Source organism: Zeugodacus cucurbitae, chromosome 3 (assembly GCF_028554725.1).
Source record: "Zeugodacus cucurbitae isolate PBARC_wt_2022May chromosome 3, idZeuCucr1.2, whole genome shotgun sequence".
Lineage (NCBI taxonomy): Eukaryota > Metazoa > Arthropoda > Insecta > Diptera > Tephritidae > Zeugodacus > Zeugodacus cucurbitae.
In genome coordinates, this window is record NC_071668.1 from 77,876,841 (window position 1) to 77,891,985 (window position 15,145).

General features: G+C 35.9%; 4 protein-coding genes across 7 annotated transcripts in view; 1 reads left to right on the forward strand and 3 right to left on the reverse strand.

The window, feature by feature from the left end:
- Window positions 1-358: 358 nt before the first annotated feature.
- LOC105211465 (angiotensin-converting enzyme) lies at window positions 359-3,717 on the reverse strand. The gene is made up of 8 exons (XM_011182883.3): window positions 2,949-3,717; window positions 2,319-2,889; window positions 1,877-2,258; window positions 1,465-1,819; window positions 1,186-1,397; window positions 969-1,109; window positions 740-912; window positions 359-663 (listed from the first exon to the last, which is right to left on the reverse strand). The coding sequence occupies exons 1-8, from the start codon at window positions 2,976-2,978 to the stop codon at window positions 653-655; spliced, it is 1,875 nt and encodes a 624-aa protein (XP_011181185.2). The 5' UTR covers window positions 2,979-3,717; the 3' UTR covers window positions 359-652.
- A 427-nt stretch (window positions 3,718-4,144) lies between these two features.
- On the reverse strand, window positions 4,145-10,416 carry LOC105211466 (angiotensin-converting enzyme). Of its 3 annotated transcripts, none has more exons than XM_029039701.2 (10): window positions 10,270-10,416; window positions 9,844-10,209; window positions 6,569-6,648; window positions 5,951-6,503; window positions 5,519-5,882; window positions 5,106-5,457; window positions 4,823-5,037; window positions 4,601-4,741; window positions 4,367-4,539; window positions 4,145-4,308 (listed from the first exon to the last, which is right to left on the reverse strand). In XM_029039701.2, the coding sequence occupies exons 3-10, from the start codon at window positions 6,605-6,607 to the stop codon at window positions 4,292-4,294; spliced, it is 1,854 nt and encodes a 617-aa protein (XP_028895534.2). In that variant the 5' UTR covers window positions 6,608-6,648; window positions 9,844-10,209; window positions 10,270-10,416; the 3' UTR covers window positions 4,145-4,291. The 3 variants fall into 3 exon arrangements, with proteins under 3 accessions (XP_028895534.2, XP_011181186.2, XP_054083058.1); XM_011182884.3 differs by having other exon boundaries at window positions 9,840-10,209; XM_054227083.1 differs by lacking the exons at window positions 9,844-10,209; window positions 10,270-10,416 and adding an exon at window positions 9,741-9,761.
- A 266-nt stretch (window positions 10,417-10,682) lies between these two features.
- Window positions 10,683-13,852, reverse strand: LOC105211467 (angiotensin-converting enzyme-related protein). Its single transcript, XM_011182885.3, has 6 exons — window positions 13,401-13,852; window positions 12,757-13,336; window positions 11,736-12,448; window positions 11,319-11,674; window positions 11,084-11,256; window positions 10,683-11,015 (listed from the first exon to the last, which is right to left on the reverse strand). The coding sequence occupies exons 1-6, from the start codon at window positions 13,464-13,466 to the stop codon at window positions 10,978-10,980; spliced, it is 1,926 nt and encodes a 641-aa protein (XP_011181187.2). The 5' UTR covers window positions 13,467-13,852; the 3' UTR covers window positions 10,683-10,977.
- A 585-nt stretch (window positions 13,853-14,437) lies between these two features.
- LOC105211468 (centaurin-gamma-1A) overlaps window positions 14,438-15,145 on the forward strand; it is a 210,530-nt gene continuing 209,822 nt past the window's right edge. For both annotated transcript variants that reach the window (XM_054227081.1, XM_029039734.2), the window contains exon 1: window positions 14,438-14,699. The gene's annotated coding sequence lies outside the window, so the exon portion shown is untranslated. The remainder of the gene's footprint in view (window positions 14,700-15,145) is intronic.

Consider the following 15,145-nt stretch of genomic DNA (forward strand, 5'->3'; position numbering starts at 1 on the left):
TTGCACTGCAAATGGGCCGTATTTCAATACCGTGCCATAAAATGGCCGCCTATATAAGCTACATATGAATATCACATAATGCAAGAAGAAATGTGTAAATGTTTGTTCCAAATTGATGTTGCGTTTATTAAATTAGTGCTGATTGGTGTGAAAATATTATGTGAAACGCAAGTTGTGCAATAAAAAGAGTTATCTTTTGTGTTAATTTTGAGTATTACAGCAATAAAAGAAAATCAAAAAGTGAATAACGAAATCATAAAATTGCTGCCAGCATAAAGTTGCTTGCTCATCACTATTCGAAGCGCGTTGTGTGAGAATGATAGAAATTTAAAGGTGAGTCAATTGATTTTATTAATTTATTACATTATTTATTCAATAGCATATATCATTGATTTCTTATTTATATATATAATTGAATTTGTTGAAAATACTATTATTGCTTGCTCAGCCTTATTGAAAAGGCATCTTGATGTGTTCTTCCGATGTCAATTCGATGTAGTTACATACAATTAATTATAAGATGACATTTTAATATTGAATTATATTAAAAAATATTAGTTAATTTGGTGAACTTAATACAATTTTTTTTAATTTCATACCACAAATCACTTGATTTCAGTGACCGTTGAATAATTTTTTGTGCGTCGTTTTCTTAAGTGCATTCTGAAAATAAATTAATAAATGAAATAATAAAAAAAATATTATTTCTAATATGATTTTTTTTTATTTAATTACTCACTCGTTGTTGGCTCCCAACCTATTTCCACACCATCTAAACGATTTTGTTCCACCAACCATTCATAGAGCGGTTGAAAGTAGGCCAGCAAACCATCCATGTTTATGGACGACTCTTTTGTCATTATTTTAAGAATATCCTTATAGGATTTCGAGGAGCCTAAAGACATTGCTTCCCTAATAAAAGCAAAATACTATAAAATACAACATAATTAAAAACAAATAATGCTTACATCACTATAGGTCCGATTTGTCGTTGATTTGATAAATCGCATAAATCAAGTGGATAATTTTTATCATTTGGTTTATATTGTCCAGTGATTTCACAGAAATGCTGGTAGAGCTGATATTGCAGAACAGTGCTCATTATTTGGCTATAAGGAAAAAACAATTTTACAATTTTTAAAATTAAAATTATAATGCTAAGTAGTACTTCTACTATATTCTCACCTAGTATATTGATCGTCCACTTCTATCAACAACTTTGCTGGTGCATCAAAATCTTCATTGCTTCTATTCACAGGTGGCTCGGCGCCCGTAAAGTCCGTTGTCAGCTGCCAATAGGCACAATTGTCGGAAATATTTAAACGGTCATCAAGCACATCCACTCGATAACGATCCAAAACATAAAATACGGGAAGCAAGAATATCGTGCGAAGACCCTATATTTTGTTCAAAAAAAATATTTTCAATGCAATTACTCTATGCAAAAATGATAAAACCCCATACCTGCCAATAGAGTCGATTAATTCTCAATTCTTTTGACACCACACCACGTTCCAAGACTTTTAATTTTTCTAAGTAACGTGGTGACGAGGCTGACAAGGAGAACATTTTCCCCAGCGCATCACTGAAGTTGGGAAAGGGTTCCTCGGCAAAGAGTGTTGACTGTTGCTCGTAAGCACGATAGTAATAGACATCAGCTAACGCCTCAAACATATTAAAGAATCTTTCTTCATCTACTAAAGGGCAATAAGAGAAGTTAACGCGTTTTATACCATAAAACTTCCACGCTTTATGCCAGCAACGCATACTCTCTTCATCCAAATCGGCTTTAGGACGTGCGTTATTGGACCAAAATGTGCTAAAATAATATTTAAAATTATTCAGTAATATATTTTTGAAGGTCTTATGAACTTACTCTTCCATTTGTTTCATACCCATGGAGCGGAAGTACTCCGCCACATTCCAGAAGACACGCTGTGGATTATTCAAACCACGTCGCAACAGACCAGCAGTAATGTTAGGCATTCCGACTTCAGGGTATGGAAATTCTATGTACCATTCGGGGTCAGCACGACGGAAAGCATTGCCTATGAAAATCTCTGCGAGGTTTTGAGGATATGGCTTGCCGCGAGGTATCAACTCCTCACCATACAATTTTCTCAATTGTCCTCGGACATGTGCGTGAAATTCCTGAAAAAGTGGCTTCAGACGTTGCATGAAACCTTCTAATAATGTAGCAGTCTGTGCGCTATCCTCTTCAAGGTCTTTGAACCAGAATTCTGATGGTTTGGAGAAACCTAGAAAAAAAGTAGAACATTTAGCTTTTAACACTTAAAATAATCTCTAATCAAGCTCACCATTCAACTGCGCTGTCTTTCTATACAACTCAACAAATGACACAAAATCTTGCTTCGCTGGCATGCCGGTCCTCCGACGCCACTCTATCCAGTAATATTCGATTTCAGCAACATCATTACTGTTATGCAAAATATTCTGCACCGCCGGTATGAGAGTTAGATTACATTGCTTTCGGTCGTGGAAAGCGCAAAGTTTCGTATTCTTGTAAATATCACCCATATTCTTAGTAACAATGTACATCAGTTTGAGATCTGCAGGAGACAAAGCTTCGTAACCTGTTTCGGGTATTTGCGCCAATTCGCGTTGCTGTTGAGGATTGCCGATGTTTAAACGCTTGAACTTGGCACACTTCGGTGCTATGCTTTGTAGATAATTCATTATCTCATCGCCGGTCAGCTCTGACTGCAGTAGAGCGTATAGGTCGTTCGGTCCTTTCACCTCCAACTGCCAATTGGCGAACACTTCACGATTGTAAAGTGAGGCTAACTTTTGGTTGGCATTTGCAAGGAATTTCATGAGCACTTCGGTGGAATTCTCTGCTGATCTGGATGTATGTAGCAGGCAGTACAGCTGCGTGACAAGGCGTTACTTTTAAATTTGAGAAAATTTTTAGTTTCACTACTACTTACCAGTAAAACAGTAAATAACAGCGACTTCATGTTCTGAGCAATTTTTTTGTTTTCTCGTTTTAAAATTAAAATCTATAATACAAAGAATTAATAAAATTCCTACAAAAGCAAATTTTTGTCAGTGTAGCGCTCAAGTCCATATGCTTGCCATAAGTTGCACTGCAGTTCTGTTACCTGCTTCAACAAACGGGCACGTAATTATGATTCATTGCGCGCAACAGTGCGGTTGTTAAGCCACTTTTTACTTTCAACAACCCAACAAAAGTGATATTTAAAACGATAATAATATTTACTTTAGCTTTTTTACTGCCACTTCACGTTTTCGTTTATATTAATTGGTTGAGCATAACTTAATATAATATTTCTTTGCGGTTTTAAGCTCCTCACTCGCACTTTCAATAAGCGCTTTGTTTGTTTTTGAGTTTTCCTTAAGCAGTTCAACTACCGCTAACCAGCCACTATCACTTCCACACTTATGTCCAGTCTTGAACGCCTCAAATTGGCAACTAACCGACCAAGAGTGCCGGCATGAAGTTGACCATAGTGATTAGCCTTCTCGTTAATTGTTTGAGTGCTCACGCATATTGCAATAATTCTTCCATGACTTGGCTTAATATTAAATATGTCGCGACCGCGGCTTAATATGAGCGCGAAACTATCGGTTTTCACAAGCAGAGCAGTAGAGAATTGACTCTTTGCTTAAAGAGAGTACATAAGTGGTTAATGGAGACCAGTAGTGGTATTGAGTGAATACCAATGAACTCAATTTTATTAGTATGAATATATAAGCTAAATGATATAGTTTTTGAGTTATTAATGACATAGAATTATCAACAAATATATTATAAAATCATGTCTAAGTAAATCAGTATTGAGATGATTTTCTCCTATCTAGAGTTTATTTTGCTCCTCAATAACACTTTCCATAGGGCCTGGTTCACTTATAAATTGACTAAGTTTTAAAGCTTGGATAACTACGAAAAAGTTAATGGCTTGACCAGTGAAAGAGGAAGATCGACCCATATCTTACTTAGATGGTTACTGACAAAAGGTCGATGTAAGAGAAGTTTTCCTGGCTCCTTGATCTTGGAACACGTTGGTGCTTGCCCAAAGAAGTTTACCGACGGGGTTATATATCTCACACATTAACCAACTGTAACTTACTTCTACCTTTCCCTTTGTAAATTTAAAACAAGTTTAATATATTTATCATTTTTAATACTGAATTTTTGTCAAAATAAATTTTACAAAAATTTAAGGAAATGAAATTGTTTAATACTCAAACTGAACGCCAAAAAAAGCAAAAATGTTATTTGCATCAACTTGTTAAGAGCACGCCGAGCTTACGAGGAAACACATTCTGTAATGAAAATCATGTTACTGAACTGATTTCGATTTTAGGAGCATTTTAGACTTACTATCAGATGTCGTCCAGCCGATGTGCACATTGTTCTTCTTATTCTCCGCCTCCAACCATACACGAAGAGGTTCGAAATACTCTGCGATAGCGCTGCCACTCATTGTACGTTCGCCATTGAAGGCCTCCAATGCATCCGGCCAAGGTTTAGAGGCACCCAATGAGAGCATATTTCTAAAAGCAATCATATTTTATTAAAACTCATCTGACAATTAAGTTTTCTTTAAAAACTTACTTGAAGGCTTGACCTGCTTCAAAGCTGCCATAAATATCACAGTTGTCCAAAGGTAATTCCGGGTTGGTGGGATCGTACTGACCAGCTTTGATGCAAGCGGACTTGTAGAATTGGAATTGAATGATGAACGAAACCAAATATCTATCGAGAAATTAGAAAATATTAATATTCAGTATGTACGAATGAATAAAGACTGAAGGTCTTATTTAGCACATAACTTACCTCAAGTACTCAACATCGGCGGACACGTGGTATTTAGCTGGCGCGTCAAAGTCGTTTTCAGAGCGAACTACTGGTGGTTCAATGCCAGAATATTCCTCACGCAATTTCCAGAAAGCACAGTTCCAGTTCTTCTTGTCCACTTCACCACGGAACAAAGCCCAACGGTATTTATCCATAGTAAATGCGAAAGGCAGGAAGACAATCTTATCAAGAGCCTGGATAAATAATTAAACGACTGTTGAGCAAATTCTTCAATGAAATATTTCAATTTTCGATCTCTTACCGCCAAAAACAATTGATTAATGCGGGCTTCATCATCGCGTTTGTAGTTCTTCAAAAGACCAATACTCTCCAAATGTTTCGGTGTAGATACTGAAAGTGAGAGCACATCACCTACAGCTTCATGGAAACCGGGGTTAGCACCAGTGCGATAGATGAAGGGCAAGTGTTGGTATTGCAAGAAGTATTGGATGTGGCCCAATTCATGATGAACGGTAAACAATTGATCCATCGTCACTCGCGTGCACTGCTTAATGCGCACATCATCGACAATATAGAAATCCCAAGCGCTGGCATGGCAAATCAAATCGCGACCATCATCAGGCTTCACCAAAATACTCTTATCCCAGAAATCTCTGCGGAGTGGATGTGATATTAAATAGAATATTTGCAATGGAATAATATATTTCATCTTACTGTGGGAGCTTAGTGAGGTTCATCGATTGGAAGAAATCATCGCCCAGTTGAAACATTTTCAATGGTGTGTAACCTTGTGCAACCATCTCTTCGGTAACATCAATAAGTGGCTTATTGGGGAATGGCGAGATAATGTCAGCAACACTGGACCATTGTTGAGCCCACATGTTACCCAACAAGTGCATTGGAATGGGTCCCTTCTCAGACACGACAGCATCGCCGTAGTGTTGACGGAGACGATAACGCACGTAACCGTGCACCTGCTGATAAAGCGGACGCAATTCATCGAAAATGTCTTCCAGCTGCTTCTCAATGGTATCATCCTCGTACTCATCGAGCCACAATTCAGCACCAGATTTGAAATCTATTGCAAATTAAAACACAAATCGGAATATAGTGTACATCGAACAAACAACTCTCAGTCGTACTCACTGTTTAGCTTGGCTGCCTTCGTGTTCAGCTCCACATATTTCTCGAAAGCACCGCGCACAGCAGTACCGGCCTTATCGTAAAATTCGCGCCAATAATATTTCAGCTCTTCCGGGTCGCGGCTAGTCGTAATGATGTCTTCGATTTCCGGGTCCAACGACAGATCGCATTTGGTGGCATTTTTATAGTCGCAAACACGTACTTTAGCGAAGTTCGACTCCATAGTCGACATCACTTCCAAATATTCAGCGTAATCAGCTTCGTCGAGTGCGGCATAACCCAGTTTAGAGAGCATTTTAAATTGGCGACGCAAATTGTCCGATTTAAAGGTCTGCCAATTGAATTTGCGCAAATCCGTTGCTACCTCCTTCATGAATTTGGCCACTTCCGCGGAGACCTCATTCTTCTTGCGCTCATTCTCCGCATTGATGTTGGATGCATAGGCCCAGTTGGCTTCCGTCTCGATGTTTGTGCGACGAGCAATCTCTTTGTTCAGATTCTGAATATACTCAGTAGCGGTGATCTCCTCTTTCACATTTGCCAACGCACTCTGAAGCTATTTACAGGAGTAGGGGTTTAATAATAATTGGAATACAAGCGAGTCAGATATGCTTGACTTACCGCTAATGTGGCAAAAAGCGCAACGATTAGAATTTTCATGTTGAGTAAATTTTTTTAGAAAAATTTCAAAAAAGTTGTAACTGAAATTTTCAAAGTTAAAAAATTTAGATTAGTTTTGGGAAGAAAAATATTGATGAAATTGAAAAGTATATCGTAGATTGTAACAAAAGATTGTAAATGTGTAAAAAAGTGTGTCTTAAAACAGGTATTGCAAATTATCGTGGGTTCATGGCAAAATAATTTTAATGAAAAATTTACCGAATAATTAGCTTGATTTTTCGTGAATAAATTATATTATATTACAAAAAAACTGAATAAGTACACCAGATTACAATAACAGGTGATTTTTTATTTGGTACTAATTGTATGCGAATTAGGTATAAAATACTGAACACAACTCTTAACGAATTCTAAATTCAACTTGAAACTCCTGATTCGATTCGATTTCGATTTGCCTGCTTAAATTTAAAAACTGACCTCGTTCTCGCACAATATTTGTATTTACATACATATGTATATGGAGTCAAAGCAAACCTTGTCCATATGTAAATATATGCATTTGACTTAGCTATTGATTCTCTTCAAAGATTCTCTCGCCCAGCAATTGCCGGCTGTTGTCTTGAATTATAAGTTTATCGCCAAAATAAACAAAAACACAACTACAAAAAGACTCGCATTCATATTTACAAGGGAAAATAAAAACAAACAAAACTTCGATAACGATAAAGTCAGTCTTTAAAAATTCAAGGCACGTCCGAACGGACAAATTGAAATTAAAAGTAAAAAAAATCTAAAAAAATAATCGGGTTTCTCTAATATTTTTTTTTTTTTATTTATATTTTAATCTTTATTATTTGTTTTGGCGTTCTACAGCATCTAATTATAATACGAGTTCAACAAAGACGTTATTCGCACGGGATTTAATTATTTTTTGTTTATGAAATCACGAAATTAGGTTAAAAAAAGCCGGTCGCGCCAGAAGATTTGATTAGATTTCAAATGAAATGTATAATTATAAATCGAGCAGATTTCGATAAAGGCGAGCTAAAGCTCTAATTCTGTGAATTGATGTTAAATACAATATTTATATGCGTTCTCAGATAAACAATAATAATTTTTATATTTAACGATTATTGCCAACTACAGACAACGAATATAAAAATAGTTTGAATGAGGTGTGTTACTTTCACACCCCAAAGAGAAATTAGAATATGAGAAGTCTGTGAATCTGCATTAATATTCAGCCAAAAGAGTGTGCTGACGATCAGTTATGATGAAAGCATCAACAACAATTGAGCTCGATTTTTTTATTCTTAAAGTGAGCCATTTTTGGCACACGACTTTGTTTTCAAAAATCGTTTTTTTATAGTTTTTTATAGTCTCGTTAGTTAGATTTTTATATTTCAAAGATAAGTAAGTAATTTTATAACGCTATAAGAGCTCAGTTTGTTTGACTTTTGATTTACAAGCGACTTTTATGGCTTTCCCTCTACCGCCACAACTAGTTACTACCGAAAAAGATTAGATTATCGCTTGCAGTTAGGAAATTGTATGGTATACTACACGTCGTCGATTTTACAACCGCTTAGAAAATCCCAATTTTAATGATAAGCTGAGACAAATGTGTGAGAACAATTAAATGCAAACCTAGAAGTATAATCATATTATTATATATTTATATAAATCAATCAAAGTAAATACTCAATTCTAGGAAACAATATGGTTAGTAAGTCGACGTAATTATTAGATTCACAGCGTTTGGAAGATTTACGTGACAAATTCTAATTTACTTAACAAACGAGAGATACATATTAAGGAGAATTGGTTATATTGTACACGAGATCAATGTTATGATGATCGCAAGCTAACCAAAATGGAAGTGGGCTTACACACTATTCCATAACAACTGTAAAAATAATTTGTTCTATACTGGTAGACAATGATCTATTTGACGATAGCGGTCTCTATCTATGCATTTAAAAAGCATGTAAGAAGAGTTCGTGTCGGTCCATAAAATCAAGCTACTACTTTAGATTAACATTTTAATTATCTCTAAACTACAAACAGACGTTTGTACTTCAGTCATAAGTTATTTATTATGCCACTGCTTGACCAACGTACTATATCGCTATGTATTAATTTGCAATATTTTATAGTTCTAGTACGTGATCAGCCGTTATCAGCTACGGCTGCGAGAGATAACTCCAAATAAACAGCAGAAAGAGCTCAAATAGGCTGGTACCATAGTCATATGGTAAACTATATGTATAGGAATAATGAACTTCTTCAATAGATTTCATCTGTACTTTACATACATTTAATTACGTTTAAGTGAAAAAAATCGTTTATAAGTAAATTAATTAATTATCAAAGCACCGATAGCTACTTGAAACAATATCACAATAAGTTAATTAGATGTACTTAGACATTGAAAGTGCTGCTACTTGAGAGCGAAAACTCAACTTCCATTAGAGTACTTGAATAAGAGGTATTTTGTAATCGTTTTAAATTAATTAAAAATATATAGTACATATCAATGTTGCTACAATAGAATGCACTGAAAGGAAATTCACTAATTGCTTTAACTTTAACGAAGCGACGCATTTGGTTCTAAACTCGCACATAGTTCGAAAAACCATATGCTTTTTCAATTATAGTCACATTAGCAGGTCCCTGTACACAAACTGCTTTAAGTATTCAAAACGGCTGGCGCTAACTACCGTAAACATATTAAATTTAATCAACTAATTGGTCAATTTTGGGCAAAATTATTACAAATTATTTGCTTTATTTTTTTCAAAATAAAAAATAAATATTTAAATAACTACAATGTATTTGAATGTAATCTATTCAGTTATCTTCCTTTTGCGATATTAATTGAAATTTAATTATTTATTTTGAACTACTGTCAGTGTTGAAAAATGACCAGCTCTCATGTCTGCTCGCAATGTAGGTATATACAGATGTATGTCAAACACGCCAAGTCATTTTGCCCAGTAATTGCCAAATGCTCACTTAAGTGTAGCAAAATTGCATTATTAGCTAAATTGAACATTTGACTTGGCAATAAGATCAAGATCATTACATTACGGGTGCATTGAACGTCGTCGATTGACATGTGATTTAGGCATGACTTAAGCAATTTATTGTAATATATCTCTAAAGCAAATACCTTCAACTATACCGTTCAGTAGCAATTTAAATAATTTCAAATTTCACTAATATTTTGATCAAGCACAAATTAAATTTTAAAACAATAACGATTGCTCACCCACTTTCCGAAATCACCAAACAACTTATTGAAAGAAACTCACGCGCTTGAAGAGCGCCGCACGTAAACTAAACTGCTGAGCAGCCGCTGGCTGGCTTTTATACTGGCTAAGCGGTGCAAGATCAACGATTGTGAATTATTCAATCGCTGTGGCATAGTCGTCAATACGTATCAGCACCAAAGTGGTTAGAAAAATGAGTGTGAATATCAACAAATTGAGGTATTGAGCGTGTCGCCGCCAATGCGAGTGCTCATCGTCGTTATCGCCAACATTGTTCGAGCCAAATATGCGTGAGATATCGAAAAAGATGGAGAATCCAATTGAGATAGGCATAACACTGCGCTTGAGTATTGATTAAGCCAACGCAACCTGAGTAAATACATTTGGGAACTCTTGTAGAATATAAAACAAATAGCGATGACCACTTACCCTCTGTGCTCCGTATGAAATGGGTTACAAATTTATATAAAAAATCATATATTCCTCTAGTTAACAGGAAATAGTTATATTCGTAGTTAAAAACATTTTCTTATTTGCTGTTTATTTAACACAAACAATTTTTATGTTGAGTGTAATTTCCAGATTTTGTCAAGTAAATGTTAGCATACCCAGTTTTACCCTATGGATGGAATGTTTGATAGTAATTTTTGCTTGAAAAGGTTTAGCACAAACTGTTCGAATAGAAGCCTTTATGAAATAAGACGCTACATACGGAAAACTTTACTCACGTTAGGGGAATTACAATCCTTAATTTAATTGTTGTTCTGTTTTCAGTTGCCCCATTGAAGAATAATTTTAAAAATATAAATTTTTAATCTTTTTGCATTAGTAAGAAAAAACAATTCTTGTATCATGCGCAATGCAAACAAAAGACTTTATTAAGTTTTCCTCATTAAATTAAACTTGAATTGTCACATTTAATGTTTACACAGCTTTTTAGTTTATAGAGCACTGGCTAATTTGGATGAAAAAGTGTAAATTGTTAAAAAAATATTTCGATTTCATTTACAAATGTTTATACGTGTATTCGATCAAGGCTTTCTACGGCTATACTTCGGAAGCAAGAAAATCTCTTATTTGTCAAAAGCAAACATCAGCCTTTTCACAGTTCGCCTTATCGCCGAGTTTCATTAAATGTTAGGTACTGAATGCTGGGCAACAGTCACCTGCAACTTCTGCAAACAAGCAAAAAATAAATAAAAACATAAATATATATTTAAGTATTTTTAATATATGCGCTTACTATCAGTATCGCCCCAACCGATTGGCACTTTCAAGCGTTGATTTTCTGCACGCAGCCATTTACTGAGTGGTTCAAAGTACTCCAACAGCGCAGCTGGATCCATTTCAGTTTCACCAGTAAACTCCTTTAGCGCCTTTTTCCAGTGCACCGATGCACCCAATGAAAGGAAATCGCTGCATTTACAAATAAAAAAGACTTTAATTAACAAACCTGTGCAATATATAACAAAGCTTACCAAAACGCTTCGCCCGCTTCTTTGCTGTTGTAAATATCACAATTATCTAAAGTTTTTTCTGGATCACCCTTCACATACTGACCAGCTTTGGTGCACATAGCTTTAAGGAACTGAAATTGGAAAATATGCGCAGCAAAGTAACGCAAGTATTCAACGTCGGCGTCAATATGATATTTAGCTGGTGGATCGAAATCTGCATCTGTGCGACGTACGGGCGGCTCAACGCCGGAAAACTCGGAACGCATTTGCCAGAAGGCACAATTCCATTTCGATTCTTCTACCTCACCGCGGAATACGGCATAACGATATTTATCCATAGTGTAGGCAAAGGGTAGGAACACGATTTTTTTGAGTGCCTGAAATTAGATATTATATTTAAAAATAGTGCTATTGCAGAGTACAACATTTTCTACTCACATTCTTAAACAATTCGTTGATGCGACTTTCTTCATCCAATTTGCCCACGTTTGAGAGACCGATCGATTGAAGGTGTTTGGGCGTGGATACTGAAAGTGCAATAACATCACCAACAGCCTCATGGAAGCCGGGATTTGGCGCTGCACGATAAACTGTCGGTTGATGTTCATATTGCAAGTAGTACTGTATATGACCCAGCTCATGGTGTACAACATACAGATAGTGAGTGTTGACGTCAGTGCACATTTTGATGCGCACATCACTATCCTGGTAGAAGTCCCATGCGGAGGCGTGACAAACTATTTCTCTATCTGTGGGCCGCGTTAGCACACTCAAGTCCCAAAAGCTTTGTGGTAGCTCTCGCATGCCAAGTGATTTGAAAAATTGATCACCTAACTCAAAGAGTTTTCGTACTGTGTAGTTTTGACGTTGCATCTCACTGGTCACGTCCACGAATGGTTTCTCTGGAAAAGGTGTAAAAAGTGGCAACGCATTGTCCCATTGTTGTCCCCACATATTGCCCAACAAATGCATTGGGATGTTTCCATTTTCCGACACAATTCCATCGCCATAATACTGGCGGAGTCGATAACGAACATAACCGTGTATTTCACGATATAGCGGCAATATTGCTTTGTATACCTTGTCTAGGTTAGTTTCGAAATCGAGATCTTCATAGAAATGGATCCAATAGTCAGCATAGGAGGTGTAACCTGGTACAAGGTTAAAATAAATGTTTAATGGTATTTATAGCAGAAATGATTTGAGGCTATTTTCGACACGCAAAATAAAAAATTAGGAAGAATAAAAATATAGTTAAAGAATTTTGGTGTTGCACTTTCACTGTTATCAACCTAAAGTCTATAATCAGTAACAACAACATCTGATTCGCGTACAACATGCGCATATTGTGTACATATTGTGTACACATATAATCATATTGTGTACACACATACTACTACATTCACATATAAACAAAAAAAAATAGTTTCTTATCTTCATACAAACGCCGGCAACTTACCGTTCAGACGCGCTGACTTGCGGGTCAGCTCAATATATTTTTTGAAATTCTCTCGCATCGGTGTGCCTGCTTTGTCATACCACTGACGCCAGTAATATTTCAACTCTTTTGGATCACGACTATCCGAGAGCCGTTCTTGTATATGTGGTTCCAGTTGCAGCGTACAATCTCCCTCTTTGTTGTATGGACAGACAGTTGCAGTTGCATAATTTGACTGCATTAAACTAACAGCATTAAGTAGTTCCTTATAATCACTTTCCGGCAACACATCTATACCCAAATCACCAAGTATAGTTGCCTGTCGTTTTATATCCTTATCGGTTGAGTCAATATACCCCGATGCAATTACATTACGTGTCATCTCCTTATTTGCGGCTGCATTCGCTGTAGCCACGGCAATCATTGCTTTACGATTTTCCTCGGTCACATTTGTGTTATATGCAAACGATGTTAAGAACTCATTACGACGACGTTGACGTAGTAATTCATTTTCACGCTCGAAAAATGCACGCGCATCAGATTTTAGCGAATTGCTGCTGCAAGAGCCTGCGGAATCAGCAGCAGAATATGCACGCACCGACTTTCAGTAAAAAAGTAAATAAATAAAATATCATCTAACCCGTAGAACCTGATTAGCAACTTACCGTTGACAAAAATAGTGCCTGGAGCAGCAACACATTTTGTATTGAAACTATATTCCTTGCCTTCATTATGCTAAATTGTCTCCGTTCCGTTTGAGACTTTCGCAACGCGCCACTGGCCGAGTACGACTAAACTGTTTCGTAAATTATAAACCAATATACAAGCACATTCCGTTGACAGCTGCTATCGGCGGGGTCAAGACGTGCTTTCTCGTGGTGATTGCTCTGTAATCTGCTTAATAGTCTATTGAAATTAACAGTGAATCTGGAAATACTTGGTTTGGAATTTTACAATGCTGTAATGCAATTATCAGTGCAGGTGTAATTTTATGCTCAATAATTGAATGCTAGCTTCGCTAATAAGACCTGTACATTTGAATTAAAATATTTTTATTTTTAAACAAATTTTTTAACTGAATCAATTTTGACATCGAAATGAATATTTGTTTACTTTTCGGTGATTTTTTAATACATAATCATTTTATTATCGATCCTTTATAGGGATGCCAATTATTATTGATTTGTTCAGATAACATAAAGCTACCATAATGTGTGAATATAATTTAATTGTATATTACATAAAATATTAGTAACCGTTAGTTCACTGAGTAAGTAAGAGCAGGTGAATTGCAAGTAGTAGCAATTTGTTGTTGCTATTGTTTTAACTATTTTATTCAAAAAGCCGGTAACAAACAGCTGTTTGGATGTACACTTATTGAACCATAAAATGGATAATATTGGCAGTTATTAGGGTTCAAGACGGCGAATCAAGAGCAGATAATGTATATAAACAATTACATTTAAATATATTTATCGTTTAATATTATTAAAATTATAAATTAAAATCTTTTGTCGCCAAGTTACCCTGTGCTGTAATGCCTCTACCCACCGCTGGGCGTACGCTTTGTTGACACTTGTCATTTTGACATTCTGTTTTGCATTGATGTTTTTTGTTTATTCTTTAACCCGCCCGCTGCATTTTATCAAACTCAGTAGAATTAAAATCATCCACCACTGCCTTGTATCCAAAGCTCCAACTCCAATAGCAAATCAACAAATACACGCATACCCACACGAGCGAACGGAGCAAAGCAAAACTGACAGCGGCAGTTCAAGCGAATTTCAGCCGATTCGCTCTTGTCAGTTTGTTCTTTGACGTGTTTGAGTTCATTTCATTTATGTCGGGTGCGTTTCAAATATTTACCGTCGCTGAGTGTTTTGTTTTGTGTTAATTTGTCGGCGTACTAAGGGAATTTAATGTAAAAAACTCGGATTATCTACAATTCATTGCAAAATATCAGTGTAATATTTGCGTTCAATTCATGCAATTATAAATTATTATAGTTAGATGTGTGGCATTTTATTGGCTTTACATTTGCGTCCATATTTTGTGTGCGTGTGTGTATGTGTGTGTATTGGCATGTAAAGGAGGCAAGTGGAATTGCACCGCTCCAAATTTTGCGTGCGCTGTGACAGTGTTGCTTCAATGAATTACGTTGAATTGGTGCTTCGACGTATCGGTGGCAGTTCGTGGAAGTGCCAAACTATTGGATCAAAAACTAATCAACACTTGCAAAATAAGTGCTTGTAATCAAAGTGTATTCACTTGAATACACTTTGCTTGTAATAATATTTGGCTGATTGTGTTGTTTACAGTTTTATAATAAAGGCGTAATTCCAATCAAATTCTTATTAAAATCAGAACATTACTAATTATAAAATATTTAATTTTTTTGTGTTCAGCACGA